At 37.8% G+C, this 17,180-nt stretch overlaps 1 protein-coding gene across 21 annotated transcripts in view; it reads left to right on the forward strand.

The window, feature by feature from the left end:
* The window catches only part of NRXN1 (neurexin 1), a 1,122,104-nt gene that overhangs the window by 933,019 nt on the left and 171,905 nt on the right, over nt 1–17,180 (forward strand). For all 21 annotated transcript variants that reach the window (XM_060170168.1, XM_060170152.1, XM_060170157.1 and 18 more), the window contains one exon: nt 13,457–13,628. In XM_060170168.1, the coding sequence (XP_060026151.1) occupies nt 13,457–13,628 (172 nt within the window). The remainder of the gene's footprint in view (nt 1–13,456; nt 13,629–17,180) is intronic.

Here is a 17,180-nt window from a genome sequence, read left to right on the forward strand (position 1 = left end):
AGAATAATAATAATAGGAGTAAGAGCCCGGCCCTGGCCTAGTCGCCGACGCAATTGTGGACTGCGAGTCAGAGGATGAAGAGGACTTGGACAATGACCCAGTAGAAGAACGTGCTCTTGCTCCCTCTTGCAAGAGCACCAGAATCACAACTAACTGATGAACAAGCATTGACAGGAAGACACTGAAACTCACCAAAAAAGATACCCCACATCCAAAGACAAAGGAGAAGCCACAATGAGATGGTAGGAGGGGCGCAATCACAATAAAATCAAATCCCATAACTGCTGGGTGGGTGACTCACAAACTGGAGAACACTTATACCACAGAAGTCCACCCACTAGAGTGAAGGTTCTGAGCTCTGTGTCAGACTTCCCAATCTGGGGGTCCGGCAATGGGAGGAGGAATTCCTATATTATCAGACTTTGAAGGCTAGCGGGATTTGATTGCAGGACTTCAACAGGACTGGGGGAGGCAGAGACTCCATTCTTGGAGGGCACACACAAAGTAGTGTGCACATTGGGACCAAGGGGAAGGAGCAGTGACCCCATAGGAGACTGAACCAGACCTACCTGCTAGTGTTGGAGGGTCTCCCGCGGGGGTGGGTGGGGTGGCTGTGTCTCACCATGGGAAAAAGGACACTGACAGCAGAAGTTCTGGGAAGTACTCCTTGGCATGAGCCCTCCCAGAGTCCACCATTAGCCCCAGCAAAGAGCCTGGGTAGGCTCCAGTGTTGGGTTGCCTCAGGGCAAACAACCAACAGGGAAGGAACCCATCCCCACCCATCAGCAGACAAGCGGATTAAAGTTTTACTGAGCTTTGCCCACAAGAGCAACAGCCAGCTCTACCCACCATGAGTCCCTCCCATAGAGAAACTTGCACAAGCCTCTTAGACAGCCTCATCCACCAGAGGGCAGACAGCAGAAGCAAGAAGAACTACAATCCTGCAGCCGCTGGAACAAAAACCACATTCACAGAAAGGTAGACAAGATGAAAAGGCAGAGGGCTATGTACCAGATGAAGGAACAAGATAAAACCCCAGAAAAACAACTAAATAAAGTGGAGATAGGTAACTTTCTACAAAAAGAATTCAGAATAAGGATAGTGAAGATGATCCAGGGTCTCAGAAAAAGAATGGAGGCAAAGATCTAGAAGATACAAGAAATGTTTAACAAAGACCTAGAAGAACTAAAGAACAAACAAACAGAGATGAACAATACAATAACTGAAATCTAAATTACACTAGAAGGAATCAATGGCAGAAAAACTGAGGCAGAAGAACGGATAAGTGACCTGGAAGACAGAATGGTGGAATTCACTGCTGTGGAACAGAATAAAGAAAAAAGAATGAAAAGAAATGAAGACAGCCTAAGAGACCTCTGGGACAACATTAAATGCAACAACATTCCCATTGTAGGGGTCCCAGAAGGAGTAGAGAGAGAAAGGACCTGAGAAAATATTTAAAGAGATTATAGTTAAAAACTGCCTTAACATGGGAAAGGAAATAGCCACCCAAGTCCAGGAAGCTCAGTGAGTCCCTTACAGGATAAACCCTAGGAGAAACATGCTGAGACACATAGTAATCAAATTGGCAAAAATTAAAGACAAAGAAAAATTATTGAAAGCAGCAAGGGAAAAATGACAAATAATATACAAGGGAGCTCCCATAAGGTTAACAGCTGATTTCTCAGCAGAAACTCTACAAGCCAGAAGGGAGTGGCATGATATACTTAAAGTGATGAAAGGGAGGAACCTACAACCAAGATTATCCTACCTGTCAAGGATCTCATTCAGATTCTATGGAGAAATCAAAAGCTTTACAGACAAGCAAAAGCTAAGAGAATTCAGCACCACCAAACCAGCTCTACAACAAATGCTAAAGGAACGTCTCTAAGTGGGAAACACAAGAGAGGAAAAGGACCTACGAAAACAAACCCAAAACAATTAAGAAAATGGTCATAGGAGCATACATATCGATAATTACCTTAAACATGAATAGATTAAATGCTCCAACCAAAAGACACAGGCTTGCTGAATGGATACAAAAACAAAACTCATATATATTGCTGTCTACAAGAGACCCACTTCAGACCTAGGGACATATACAGACTGATAGTGAGGGGGTGGAAAAAGATATTCCATGCAAGTGGAAATCAAAAGAAAGCTGGAGTAGCAATACTCATATCAGATAAAATAGACTTTAAAATAAAGAATGTTACAAGAGACAAGGAAGAACACTGCATAATAATCAAGGGATCAATCCAAGAAGAAGATATAACAATTCTAAATATATATGCACCCAACATAGGAGCACCTCAATACATAAGGCAACTGCTACAGCTATAAAAGAGGAAATCGACAGTAACACAGTAATAGTGGGGACTTTAACACCTCACTTACACCAATGGACAGATCATCCAAGCAGAAAATTAATAGGGAAACACAAGCTTTAAATGACGTAATAGACCAGGTAGTTTTAATTGATATTTATACGACATTCCATCCAAAAACAGCAGATTGCACTTTCTTCTCAAGGGCGCACGGAACATTCTCCAGGATAGATCATATCTTGAGTCAGAAATCAAGCCTCAGTAAATTTCAGAAAATTGAAATCATATCAAGCATCTTTTCTGATTACAACGCTATGAGATTAGAAACCAATTACAGGGAAAGAAACGTAAAAAACACAAACACATGGAAGCTAAACAATTCATTGCTATATACCAACAGATCACTGAAGAAATCAAAGAGGAAATCAGAAAATGCCTAGAGACAAATGACAATGAAAACAGGAGGATCCAAAACCTAGGGGATGCAGCAAAAACAGTTCTAAGAGGGAAGTTAATAGCAATACAACCCTACCTCAAGAAACAAGAAAAATCTCAAATAAACAATCTAGTCTTACACCTAAAGGAACTAGAGAAAGAAAAACAAACAAAACCCAAAGTTAGTAGAAGGAAAGAAATCATAAACATCAGAGCAGAAATAAATGAAATAGAAACAAAGAAAACAATAGCAAAGATCAATAAAACTAAAAGCTGGTTCTTTGAGAAGATAAACAAAATTGATAAACCATTAGCCAGAATCATCAAGAGAAAGTAGGAGAGGACTCAAATCAATAAAATTAGAAGTGACAAAGGAGAAGTTACAACAGACACCACAGAAATACAGAGCATCCTAAGAGACTTCCACAAGCAACTCTATGCCAATAAAATGGACAAGCTGGAAGAAATGGACAAATTCTTAGAAAGGTATAACCTTCCAAGACTGAACCAGGAAGGAATAGAAAATATAAACAGACAAATCACAAGTAATAACATTGAAACTGTGATTAAAAATCTTTCAACAAACAAAAGTCCATGACCAGATGGCTTCACAGATGAATTCTATCAAATATTTAGAGAAGAGCTAACACCTGTCCTCCTCAAACTCATCCAAAAAATTGCAGAGGAATGAACACTCCCAAACTTATTCTACAAGGCCACCATCACCCTGATACCAAAACCAGACAAAGATACTACAAAAAAAGAAAATTACAGACCAATATCACTGATGAATATAGATGCAAAAATCCTCAACAGGGATTCCCTGGTGGCACAGTGGTTGAGGGTCCGCCTGCCGATGCAGGGGATGCGGGTTCGTGCCCCGGTCTGGGAGGATCCCACATACTGCAGAGCGGCCGGGCCCGTGATCCAAGGCCGCTGAGCCTGCACGTCCAGAGCCTGTGCTCCACAACGGGAGAGACCACAACAGTGAGAGGCCCGTGTACCGCAAAAAAAAAAAAAAAAAAAAAAAATCCTCAACAAAATACTAGCAAACAGAATCGAACAACACATTAAAAGGATCATACACTATGATCAAGTGGGATTTATCCCAGGGATGCAAGGATTCTTCAGTATACGCAAATCAATCAATGTGATACACCATATTAACAAATTGAAGAATAAAAACCATATGATAATCTCAATAGATGCAGAAAAAGCTTTTGACAAAATTCAACACCAATTTATGACAAAAACTCTCCAGAAAGTGGGTATAGAGAGAAACTACCTCAACTTAATAAAGGACATATAGTACAAACCCACAGCAGACATCATTCTCAATGGTGAAAAACTGAAAACATTTCCTCTAAGATCAGGAACAAGACAAGGATGTCCACTCTCACCACGATCATTCAAAATCGTTTTGGAAGTCCTAGCTACGGCAATCAGAGAAGAAAAAGAAATAAAAGGAATACAAATTGGAAAAGAAGTAAAACTGTCACTGTTTGCAGATGACTGATACTATACATAGAGAATCCTAAAGATGCCACCAGAAAACTACTAGAACTAATCAATGAATTTGGTAAAGTAGCAGGATATAAAATTAATGCACAGAAATCTCTTGCATTCCTATACACTAATGATGGAAAATCTGAAAGAGAAATTAAGGAAACACTCATATTTACCATTGCAACAAAAAGAATAAAATACCTAGGAATAAACCTACCTAGGGAGACAAAAGACCTGTATGCAGAAAACAATAAGACACTGATGAAAGAAATTAAAGATGATGCCAACAGATGGAGAGATATACCATGTTCTTGGGTTGGAAGAATCAATATTGTGAAAATGACTATACTACCCAAAGCAAGCTACAGATTCAATGCAATCCCTATCAAATTACCAATGGTATTTTTTACCGAAGTAGAACAAAAAATCTTAAAATTTGTATGGAGACACAAAAGACCCCGAATAGCCAAAGCAGTCTTGAGGGAAAAAAACGGAGCTGGAGGAATCAGACTCCCTGTCTTCAGACTATACTACAAACCTACAGTAATGGTACTGACACAAAAACAGAAATATAGATCAATGGAACAGTATAGAAAGCCCAGAGATAAACCCACGCACCTATGGTCAACTAATCTATGACAAAGGAGGCAAGGATATATACAATGGAGAAAAGACAGTCTTTTCAATAAATGGTCCTGGGAGAACTGGACAGCTACGTGTAAAAGAATGAAATTAGAACACCCCCTAACACTATACACAAAAATAAACTCAAAATGGATTAGAGACCTAAATGTAAGACCGGACACTGTAAAACTCTTAGAGGAAAACATAGGCGAACACTCTTTGACATAAATCACAGCAAGATCTTTTTTTGACCCACCTCCTAGAGTAATGGAAATAAAAACAAAAATAAACAAATGGGACCTAATGAAACTTCAAAGCTTTTGCACCGCAAAGGAAACCATAAACAAGACAACCCTCAGAATGGGAGAAAATATTTCCATACGAATCAACAGACAAAGGATTAATCTCCAAAACATATAAACAGCTCATGCAGCTCAATATTAAAAAAACAAACAACCCTGTCCAAAAATGGGCAGAAGACCTAAATAGCCATTTCTCTAAAGAAGACATACAGATGGCCAAGAAGCACATGAAAAGGTGCTCAACATCACTAATTATTAGAGAAATGCAAATCAAAACTTCAGTGAGGTATCACCTCACACCAGTTAGAATGGGCATCATCAGAAAATCTACAAACAACAAATGCTGGAGAGGGTGTGGAGAAAGGGAACCCTCTTGCATTGTTGGTGGGAATGTAAATTGATACAGCCACTATGGAGAACGGTTTGGAAGTTCCTTAAAAAACTAAAACTAGAATTACCTTACGACCCAGCAATCCCACTACTGGGCATATACCCAGAGAAAACCATAATTCAAAAAGACACATGTACCCCAATGTTCATTGCAGCACTATTTACAATAGCCAGGTCATGGAAGCAACCTAAATGCCTATCGAGAGATGAATGGATAAAGAAGATGTGGTACATACATACAATGGAATATTACTCAGCCATAAAATGGAATGAAATGGGGTCATTTGTAGAGACGTAGATGAATCTAGAGACTGTCATACAGAGTGAAGTAAGTCAGAAAGAGAAAAACAAATATCGTATATTTACACCTATATGTGGAACCTAGAAAAATGGTACAGATGAATCGGTTTGCAGGGCAGAAATCGAGACACAGATGTAGAGAACAAATGTGTGGACACCAGGGGGGAAAAGCAGCAGGGGTGGTGGTAGTGTTGTGATGAATTGGGAGATTGGGATTGGCATATATATACTAATATGTATTAAATGGATAACTAATAAGAACCTGCTGTATTAAAAATAAATAAAATTCAAAAATTCAAAAAAAATACAATAGTAGAGCTCACAGGTGCTGAGTGGCCATTAAGTGTGCTAGGAACTTTATATGCATTATCTCATCAAAAGAAAATTGCAGCATGATGAAAACATTCTGGATTTAAATAGTGGTGATGGGGGCTTCCCTGGTGGCCCAGCCAATGCAGGGGACACGGGTTCGAGCCCTGGTCCGGGAAGATCCCACATGCCGCGGAGCAACTGGCCCCGTGAGCCATAACTACTGAGCCTGTGCGTCTGGAGCCCCCGCTCGCCACAAGTAGAGAAAGCCGTCGCACAGAAACAAAGACCCAACCCAGCCAAAAATAAATAAACAAACAAATAAATAAATTTATATAAGTAAATAAATAGTGGTGATGGTTGCAGAACCTCATGAATGTTCTAAAACCACTGAAGCGTATACTTTAAAAGGGCAAATTTTATGATGGGTGAATTAGATTTCAACTAAAAAAAGAATGTGTATGTGAAACAGTTTTGGAAAATTACAAATGCAGAGGTGGTCCACAAAGTGCTGTGAAGGATGTAATATGGAATAAGTCAGTCTTGTTTCTTACTCTCAAGCTCTTTATAATACGGTTGAGGAGTTAAAACAGGTACATAAGAACTAACACCTAAAACCAGGTGTGAGGGAGGACCGTTGTGAGCTTACAAAGTTTTATTAGACAGTCTGAGGACCAAGAGATGAGTGATGTACCCAGCCTCCAGGGGAGTGATGTCATTGTCAGGATATAGTTTCATAGGATCAAAGGAGCCATAGCATTCCAAAGAATGGGGATATAATAAAAAAGGTATACTATCCTTAATGAAGATTTGATGAGAAAATGAAAATACTATTTTCTTAGAATGTATGACCCTAAACAAGATGTTTCTAAGGTGGTATCACCCTAGATCTCAGCCACTTCTAGTTCCTTATTGTGTGGCGCTATGAAATGTAATCAGTTATAAAGAAAGGTGTACTTTTCAGTAGCCCTACTCTTAACTCCATTCTCTGAGCATGCCTTGGTTTCAAGATCTTCTGGAACATGGACACAGTTGAAGACATTCTTTTTTACAAAGTCCCTCCAACTTGGTGAGGTTCCAGTACTGATATTTTTTAGCTATATGAGTCGGGGCACATTATCTGAAGTCTCTGAGCAGATGGGAAAAGTAGCACTTAACTTTTAGGTCAGCTGGGAGTTTCAGGTAGATACTTGGTATGTTTTTCAGTGCCTGGTACCTGGTGAGCCCTCTGGTATGTAGGGCCTAGAAAGAGAGACGGGGGACAGAGAGAACGTATCTTCTATGTCCCTGGGTATCTTTGGGATCCACTGGCTGTATTACAGCCATCCAAACGCTGGTCACACAGTCGGAGGCTCCCTGAGAACCTTTGGAACCCTCCCCAACAGTGGTGCTGCGAACCCCTTAACTCTTTTGTGGGTGTGAATATTTGCATGCCTGATTTATCTTCTCAATTTGACTGAAAACTTCCTGAAGGGCAGAGAACACACTTTACATGTTTGTATTGTCTACACACTTAGCAAATGCAGAATTCATGTTACTCAATTTTTATTTATTAGCTGAATGAATAAAAAAGTATAAATCAGTAGGGAAAGTGGAAGACAGGAGCGCTAACCTCGTTTTTGAAATGGTGTGGGGTTTCTTTTGGGGGGAAAGGTTGCGTTTCCAGCTCAGTGCCAGGTTAAAATAACTGGACCCAAACTACTTCTTGACATTATGGCCCATCTAGATGGGTAAACACAATCTCTACCAGCCAGTAGGACCCCTAAGTCATTCATTTGGAAATGTTTTGGGGTTAAATTAGCAATGATCTGAATCAGTGTGTTTGTTCTGAGGTGAGAGAACAGGCGGCTCTCTGACTCTGGTGCTCTGCAGTGTCACTTACTCCCAGCAATAGTGACTATAGGCCCCAGAGTCCCCTTCAGCCTTAAAACCTCTGTTCCTTGGTGAGGGTTAGTCTCTGGAAGGGCAAAACATAACACAGCCTGACTCCGACTTCAGTTGACAATGTAGACTTGGACCATGAGAGTTGTTCTGTACTCGGCAATGAGCGCAAGCATTGAGTGCATTTGAAGACATCGTCAGGTTTTCTCTAAAGGGGGGCCCTGGAGTATAGAACTGTATCATGTTGCACAAAAGAAGCTTATAGCCCATAAACAAGCCTCCTTGCTGATCTACATGCCATCCTGGGTGGCGCACTTGTTCACTTGCTTAGTGATACTCTAAGAGTATGATAAATAAATGAACAACAGAAAAAGAAGACAATTTTTCACTTTTTACTGTTTTCCTGGACATAGTTGAGCCAAATGCTTCTTCATAACAACCCCAGAGTAGGGGAAAAGAAGCAGTGGACATATGTGCATGCCATACACAAGCTAAAGCTTTATATATGTGTATTCTGTTTTATCTGTTTCGAATGCATATAGATTGAAATATATCCACATCTATAACACACAGACATCCTACTTGAAGTAAGCCCAAGACATTGAGTATACCATTAAATCTTGATCTTTGTTAAAACAAATATTTTTCCAATGAATATGTGATTACAGATGGAATTAAGAGATGCATTAACTATGGTGTCACTTGCTAAAACTTTCAAGTTCCTTTCCGGTGTCATCTTTCATTTTTCCTTTTAACTTGGTCTAATAATATAATCCTTATTCTGAAATGAGCTTTTGTGAAAAAATCAGTAATTACCTTTGTCACTATTTATTTAATGAATCCATGGAAAGACTTCATTAAATTATAAATGCCTCGTTACTGATATTCTCATAATAGATGTTTGAAATTATGGTGTGAGCCAGTTATCTATTTCAAGGAAGACACAAAGTTGAAAAATCAATACATGTCCAGTGAAATTACTGCTGGTTTTGCTAATGCCATGTCATGAGGATTTGCCCGGGACAGTCACATTTAATCCCAGAGAATAAGAATTTGAAATGAATTCTTTTAAATTGTAATTATCTATTGGCAAGAAAGTTTAGCAAGTTTTGTTTATATAATTGAAATGACTTGCTATCCTGTCAATATGGGAGGGATGTGTTTTGAGAATATTTACAGTTTCTGAATGGATTTATAAATATTGGTCCTTTAAACATGCTTGATATTAATATTTTATAGTTTATATGCCTTTTTTAATTTATTTGTTTTTAGGGAAAAAAATTGGCCCATTGGCTATTATTTATGCTTAAGTTATTTTTCAAGGACTTGATGCAACCTGGGGTGGGGTAAATAATGTCTGAGTTAGGGTACAGTCTGTTGTCTGAGCCTACTTTGGTGGTATTCATTTCTGGTCTAGCTGACTCTGGAGTTTGAATCCATGAGATGTTAAAGATGTTGGAAGTTGAAGAATCAACATATGCAGGGAAAGATGGGCATCATTTAAAAGTCAGAAGCTTTCCAAGTATCAGCAATTCTCACTGTTTCTTAATAGTTTGTTTTACTGTGTTGCAAGAAATGAATCCCTGAGAAATCTGGGCATTTCTTTACCCTAGAAAATAAGCATTTTACATTTCATATTGCAGAAACATTTCCGGATAAGGTAAAAGACTCTTTTTCAGAGTTTGGTGCATTTTGTATCTTTAGCATTGTAATGCGTCTATTCACAGAACTTGAATCTCCTTACTGATTAGAACTCTGATGAAAATAGCCTACTATAGCCTTCCTATCAGAACAAGTAGGAATCTTGAAGAATTTCTTTCCATCTATCCTGGGATAAGATGCATGACTGTAATAGAAGAGACAGTGAAACAATCAGCTCTAGAGTAACAAATATCTCCATGTACTTGTTACGGCGAAAGAGCTGATTCCTAGGTTGCAACAGGAATTTAAACCTGTTCTGTCAAATATTTCTTCCTGACCCCAGTAAAGTCTAGAAAATGTCTCAACACTACCTTGGTCATTTTTAGATAATAAAAAAAATCATCTGTTCATGTTTAGACATAAGTAATTTCAGCTTACTCCTTTGTAATAATAAATACAACTTCAGTTAAAGCCAGTCCCTTACCCCTTTACCCCTGCTTGGGCTGCCTTAGAGCTGCCACTTGCCCTGGGTGAGGGAGCAGGGTTGTTTCTCCTCTTGTTTACACGATGTTTACTCTTCTTCTCCTTGACTCCTCCAGGGATGAAGCAGGAGAAGAGGAGATAAGGGGCAGAAATGATCTTACTTGGCTAATACAATAGTAACTGTCTAGCTGTGCTTAGCCCATGCTTAAGATTGACACTGAGGGGCACTCTTGGGGGGCATTTTGGTGGGCTTTCTTTAGTTCTCTTAACCACATCCTTCAGATGGTCATTTAGGATTTCCGCCTCAGTCCCTGGGCACCCATCACTGCAACTCCAGGTTCTTTCTCTTGAGTTGTCTTAACTACTCACCACGTCTCTCCCCAGGGGACCTCTTGGATAGAATACAACATAATTCAGTGCTGGCTCTCTAACCCATGGTCCATGTATAATGCTCACATGTTCCTTCTAACAAACTAATGTACAGGTGAGCCCTGGTGCAGTAATAACTTCTTGCTCTGCCATCAGAGCATCAGCCAGTCTCAGTCTCTCCCCTTGAAGATTTGTCAGGGAAGTGTCAAATCCCAGGCAAGGGCAGCTGGGGTTGCTGATTACCCCAACTGCCCCAAGTTCCAGGAGACAAGTATCAAACTTTCTGAGATGTTCCATGAAAGTCCCTTTCCTGTGCACCCCTAAAATAAGGGAAAAGTAACCTTCTACCTTGGCGGTACATGCAAATCACATCACATTCAAAAATCCTCTTCTAATTATCATTCGCTTCTTGGTCTTTCTTGCCTCTTTAATGGGCTGCAAATAGGCTATTAATTCAGGGTCTCAAAAGCAGTTTTCAGTGCTCTTCTTTGCAAGTCTGGCTTAGGCAGTCTTGTACCTCATTTTGTAAAATGGAAGTAGAAATATGTGTTTGTTTGTTTGTTTGCTTTTTACTTATTGGTATCTCAGGATTGCAGCTGAAACTGAGACAAAAAGAGTCCATTTTAGCATCCTATTATGTCCACATATCAGTTGCTTACTATCCTCTATAAAATTATTTTAAGCACGCATTGATTGATACACACAGTCTGCAAAGCATAATAAGAGGCTCCGTGGTGCTAACCAGAAAGATGAAACAGGTAACAAAGAACAACCAGATTTACCAAATCTGCTAACTGCAGCTAGAGGATGACCCAATATTACTAACATTCAGCCTAGTGTCATGAGTGGGAACTCAACCTCTGGAGCCCAACTGGCTGGGTTTGAATCACAGCTTTTCTCTTTCTAGCTGCATGACCTTAGCCAAGTTACTTAGTCACTCTGTGCTTCAGTTTCCTCAAATGTCAAATGCAGATAAAATAGTACCTCTTTCCTGGGGCTGTTAGGAGAAATACCAGAGTTAGTATTTGTAAAGTGCTTAGAACACTATAGAAGTGTTGTTTAAGTAAAGATAATAAACCTCTTAAATAAGATTCTTAAAAAATTTCCTGTGGAGTTATATCACATATGTGTTAAAATATAAATATGCCATGTTAAATATTTTACTGAAAATGAGCAAATAGGAATTCTACCAAAGTGAAAAAATAATGAGTGCTTGCACCAAAGACCTATGCTAAAAAGATGTCTAAAAATGTCTTCATAGGCCCTTGGATAAGAGGTTAGTGTTTATTGGAATCCTGTTGTTTAGTTGTCATCTGAATCAATCTACCAAAAACCGAAATGCCTTACAATGGCATATATTTAAAAATAAGGATCTTGAGAAATATGGTAGAAAATAAAAATCAGCCCAGGGAAAAACAGTATAGCAGGGGTCTATGCAACTTGTAAAATTTCCCTACTCACTTTGACTCTGAGTTTCCTAATAACCAGTCAGAAAGGAAATGTGATTTCAAGTCATATTGTTCATCAAGCCCAAAACAAATCAAAACACAAAAAAATAAAAACCATACTAACCTGTTATAAGAAAGAGATCTTTTATGGACACTAAGAACCAGGAAGAAGAAATATAGAAGGGGACAGTGACAAGATCAGTGTCCCAAACAACATCTTCAAATACTTCCCTTCAATTAATGCAGTTTTACACAGGATTTTTTTCTTTTACAGTAACCCTCAGTGTAAACTCATGCCATGCTCTTGCTGCTTAGTTCAATGATGAGAATCCAGCAAGAGGTCGAGAGGATGTGGTCCAAATCTTCTGGTTTCTGATTTTAAATTTCTGCACGAATGGATGGACTGTATGTCCTTTATATCCCTTTTCCCCCATGTCGTTCCTCTCAACTGAGGTTTGATAAAAGGTGAGCTGCAGACAGTTTGAGGTTATGTACTCTGACAAGGGCCCACAGTGCAAGTATTCTGTGCTACTGATGAAGGGCAAATCCACATGCTTTAAAAACCAACTGAACTTATGGTAGAGTTGACAGCCCTGCTGTTAGAGAAGGCTTCTCAAAGCCAGAGGACATAAGCACATGTTTCTCTTTGCTGCCTTGTATTATGAAATTATAAAGTTAACAGCCACAAGCTTTGCACTTAGAATGTTGCTTTGCATAATTCAGAGAGGTAGTTACTTCTAGCTACCCATATCTTAACTTCATCTTAGCTTAGGTATAAATGAAGAATGAGGGAACTGAATTCTAACTCTGGCACCCCTCTCTTTAGTTATATGACCTTGAACAACTCATTGCACCTTCCTGTGTCATAGTTTCATCATCTGCAAAATAAAGAAATTCAGTGAATTTCAGATTCTTAGCATATGATGATTTTTTTGTGTGAATAATGATTGTACTCATTAAATGCCTGTCTGTGTGCCCATACCCTGTAGAGTGATTTTCTATATTGTGAGCTTTTGTCCACTTTGGATTTAGAAATAGACTTCATTGCTCTGATTTCACCAGTTATTAAAAGGGAGAATTTCAAGCCTCATTTTTCTTGTGAAATGGAAGGCGTGGATTAAAGGAGCTATGTTAAAGAACATGAAAGTATATCCTTTAACACAGGCAGCTGTGTGCCTTGTCTGTGGCAGCCTCTGGGAAGAAGGCAGCTCAATTCTCTTGAAAGCGTGTCTTTTGGAATGTCAATTATCCATGAAAGAGAAGCTTCATATTTATCCAAATGTCAGGAACCTTGCCGGAGCTTTTCAGAAGTAAAATTGGAGGAAAGCAGCTGTTGTTCTGAAGCGTGTTTTTGAGCAATACCCTGTATGTAATTCTTATTAAATGATGATGAATCAGCACAACTTCATATAACTCTTTTTACTCCCCTCCTCCCTTCCAGCATCAAGGAAAAATCGGAGTTAAATTTAATGTTGGGACAGATGACATCGCCATCGAAGAGTCCAATGCAATCATTAACGATGGGAAATACCATGTAGTCCGTTTCACGAGGAGTGGTGGCAATGCCACGTTACAGGTGGACAGCTGGCCAGTGATTGAGCGCTACCCTGCAGGTAAGCCAGTGAATGTGTATCGGGGGAAGATTTTATGAAAAACAGACTGGAAAACGAAGCATTGTTTTCGTCCGTTTCACCCAATTTTGGGTTTTCGGAGAAACCGTCAAGTATTTATCAGATTTTAGAGTCGTGAATGTAATGCTGTCCTAAACTGTTCTTGATACAGTGTACAAATGGCATTTTATAGGAGAACTCGAAGGCACACGTTATCGTTTGCAAAATTCGGGACATCAGTGAAACCAGAAAAATGCACACATAAAAGGCACAACATGTCAAAGCTCTTTGTTAACTGGATTCTTGCATTTGAACAAAGGAAAGGCTTTGTCAAAAGTAACAAAGTTAAAATTTAAACCTAAGAGAGGGAATATCACACCATTTTTCTCTGAAAGAAAATAGGAGGAGAGTTCCTTTGATGGTGGTACATAGCTGAAACTCATGAAAGCTGCAGGAGGACCATGGGACAAACAGAGAAATAGTAAAGGAACTATATATAGTACCATAAAACAGCAGTTATAAGAACATGTAAGTAAATGAAATTTGTTTTCACTATCATGTAACCATGGGGTTTCACAAAGATTCTGTGACACTAGTAGTATTAGTCATTTCAAGTCTATAAAATGTATGCCAAGCTATTATTGATAAAATAAAAATTATCCTGTTCATCATTAATAAGTTTTGTCAGTACTGTTATTGAAACAGAGGCAGTAGATTAGAAGCTTAAACCAGTGTTACTTGTGATTGCATATATTCTCAATTTTTAAAATCCTATTTTAAAGTAAAATCCAAATTAAAAGTCCAAAGGTATTTTACTGAAATTATTATCCTTTCCATATTTTAGTACAAAAGAGGTTACTAAAAACATCAGTCTCATTTATCTGTGTATAGAAAGATAAAGAGAGATTAGTATAAAGAAAGATTATAAAAAGAAATTTTTATTTTGCACAATAAAAAGATTACCAAAATTTATATATAAATTTCTCTATTACAGTATTTGTTTCTTGAAAGAAATACTTCGAGGAAGTAACTAACTTACTAAATAAAGATCAATTTTTTTAGTATTACTTATGCACAATTATGGAATGAAATGTCTGTGATACCCTTTTGGACCTTTTATAATTCACAGCATCTACATCTTCAAGCCACATTTCAAACCTCTTCTATAAATCTGGTGCTTTACAAGTATTTGGTGAATTAAATGTAATAAAAAAAATACCCTGCTCTATGACAAAATTCAGAAGCAAGCACGTTAATAATATGCCCAGTGCCTTTTATAATACTGGCAAATAGTAGACACTCAATAAATATTTGCTGAATTGATGTCCTTGGAATCATCCCGGTTTTAAACTACAATTACAAGAATGCACACCTTCTGTTACCAACTTTAATAAGACTAAGGAATGCAAGATCTGGAAAGAAAGTAACTTAAATATGTATGCAGTGCTACATAGCCCCTGCTAATCCCTTATTGCATGTACTGAATCCTAGTAGAAATGTAATTTTTATGATAAATGCAGCCTTAGTGAAACAACAGAAACGTAAACTGGTGAATTTCCTAAAATCCAAATTAATCAATACCTATTTACTGAGAGGAAGTCATTGCACTGGACACCACTGAAGGTATAAAGTAGGATGAGATCTAGACTCTGCTCCTGGGGTGTTGTCATCTGTGAACAGTGAACCTGACCATGTAAAATGATAAATCCTGTTACTATTACAGTGTGGCAGTTGCCTCTTGAAGCCTAGCTTTGTTTCACCAGTTAATTCTTTAAAATTATCTTAGTTTAGTAACTTTTCACTCTTACACTTCCAAACTAGTATCTTTAAGTGCCCTACTCTAGAGAATGTTAATGGTGACTTAAGAGAGGAGAGAGGAAGTCCCACTCTCAAGTTAGTTCGGGAAATTCTGGGTTAACTAAGTTAAAAATATCTATGCTTGTATTTTGTTATATTAATACCATAATGAATCTCTAGAAGAGAAATATAGTATGCATTTCCCAAGCATAGATAATCAGAACCTCGTTTTCTAATGCACTAATGCGCTTGGATAAATATTTTATGTTTTTAAAAATTTCTATACCTCACTATTTTAATATATTTTATCTGACTAACAACCCTTTAACTGTGCACATACCAGATACTATATTCTAGGCATACTCCAAAAAAGACATGATCCCTGTCTTTTTGTGGTATGCTAATGTCCAATTTGAATGTCAGTAGCTGAGATTGGAGCAGTGTTAATTAACTAAGTCAACAAATATTTCTATATTTTTTTCTAGACTAATAGTTGTTTAACACATATGATGTCTTATGTACCAATTAAATGGATGCTCAGTATACGAAACAATATAAAATATATTTAAAAATCAGAAGCTGGCAAAATCATGATAATTAAGGAACGACTCTTCAGCAATACTCAATTTAGATGCCACCTTTTATATTTAGTCCAAGAGTCTGAGTGTCCTTTCACCAAAAAGTATTTTCAATGTTATTAATAAATCAAAAGTGAGCAAAGTTGCAGTTATTCTGAAGGATACAAGCAAGGGTAAAACACAGAATCTGCCCTTGAGAAAATTAGAACAGCTGTGAGGAATTTCGATATATACATGTAAAAAGTTAACGATCAATGTGTAAAGAACTCAGGGGAGTCACCATGGTTGTCATCAAGCATTTTATTAATCATCTGCTCTGTGTGCATTTCAGCATGTTGTTGAGGTAGGAAATAAGCCATGAAAATTTCAAATACCTTTTTCTCTCAGCTTCAGCTGCTACAATGCCATGAAGACTGAATACAAATTTACAAGTATGTGTCATCTAGATTAAAGTTTTTAGAACAAAGTGATCTTATGTATGAGCTCAATAGAAATGTCTAGCATATCTCTTTTATATTGGTTTGTGGTATGACTATTTTTATTTTAAAAGTTTTTTTTTGTTGTTGTTATTATTCAAAAACAGATGGACTAATGCTTTTACCACTAAATCCTGTAATCAGGAAAGTGGAAACCAAGAGACTATATTTGGTTCCTTTTTAAGTGCCTGCACTGCAAAATATAGGTAATAGGGATTGAAATTAGTAATTAAGTATAGCACTTAACCTTCCATTGTAGGATTTTATGGTAAGTGCTTTTATATGAAGCAATTCATCTGGTAGCAACACTATACCTTTAATGAAAATTACCTAAAGCATTGACCAGTGGTATTAGCCTGTAATTGTCTGGAAGACTTTCATAGAGAAACTAATTAGTAGAGGTAGATTTTATGCTCTTCTGGAGTGTATGAAATATTCTCATAACTCAACAGTTCACGTGTTAGAATAAATATTGAATTTTCTGAATAGCAGACCCAGTTTTCATTATTTTCTGTGCATGGAGTAAAGTATAGAAATAATATTTTGCAAATCATTTAAAGTCGAGAAAGCCATTTCTTGGTGCTTATCAGTTAAAGCTCTAGAATATAATGCATCATGAATCCCTGATTTGCTCTTAATTACAGTTACAGAAAATTACAAAATTTTCTTTCTCAGCAAACATAGACTTCGTCTTCTCATGATGT

Source organism: Lagenorhynchus albirostris, chromosome 13 (assembly GCF_949774975.1).
Source record: "Lagenorhynchus albirostris chromosome 13, mLagAlb1.1, whole genome shotgun sequence".
NCBI classification, from domain to species: domain Eukaryota; kingdom Metazoa; phylum Chordata; class Mammalia; order Artiodactyla; family Delphinidae; genus Lagenorhynchus; species Lagenorhynchus albirostris.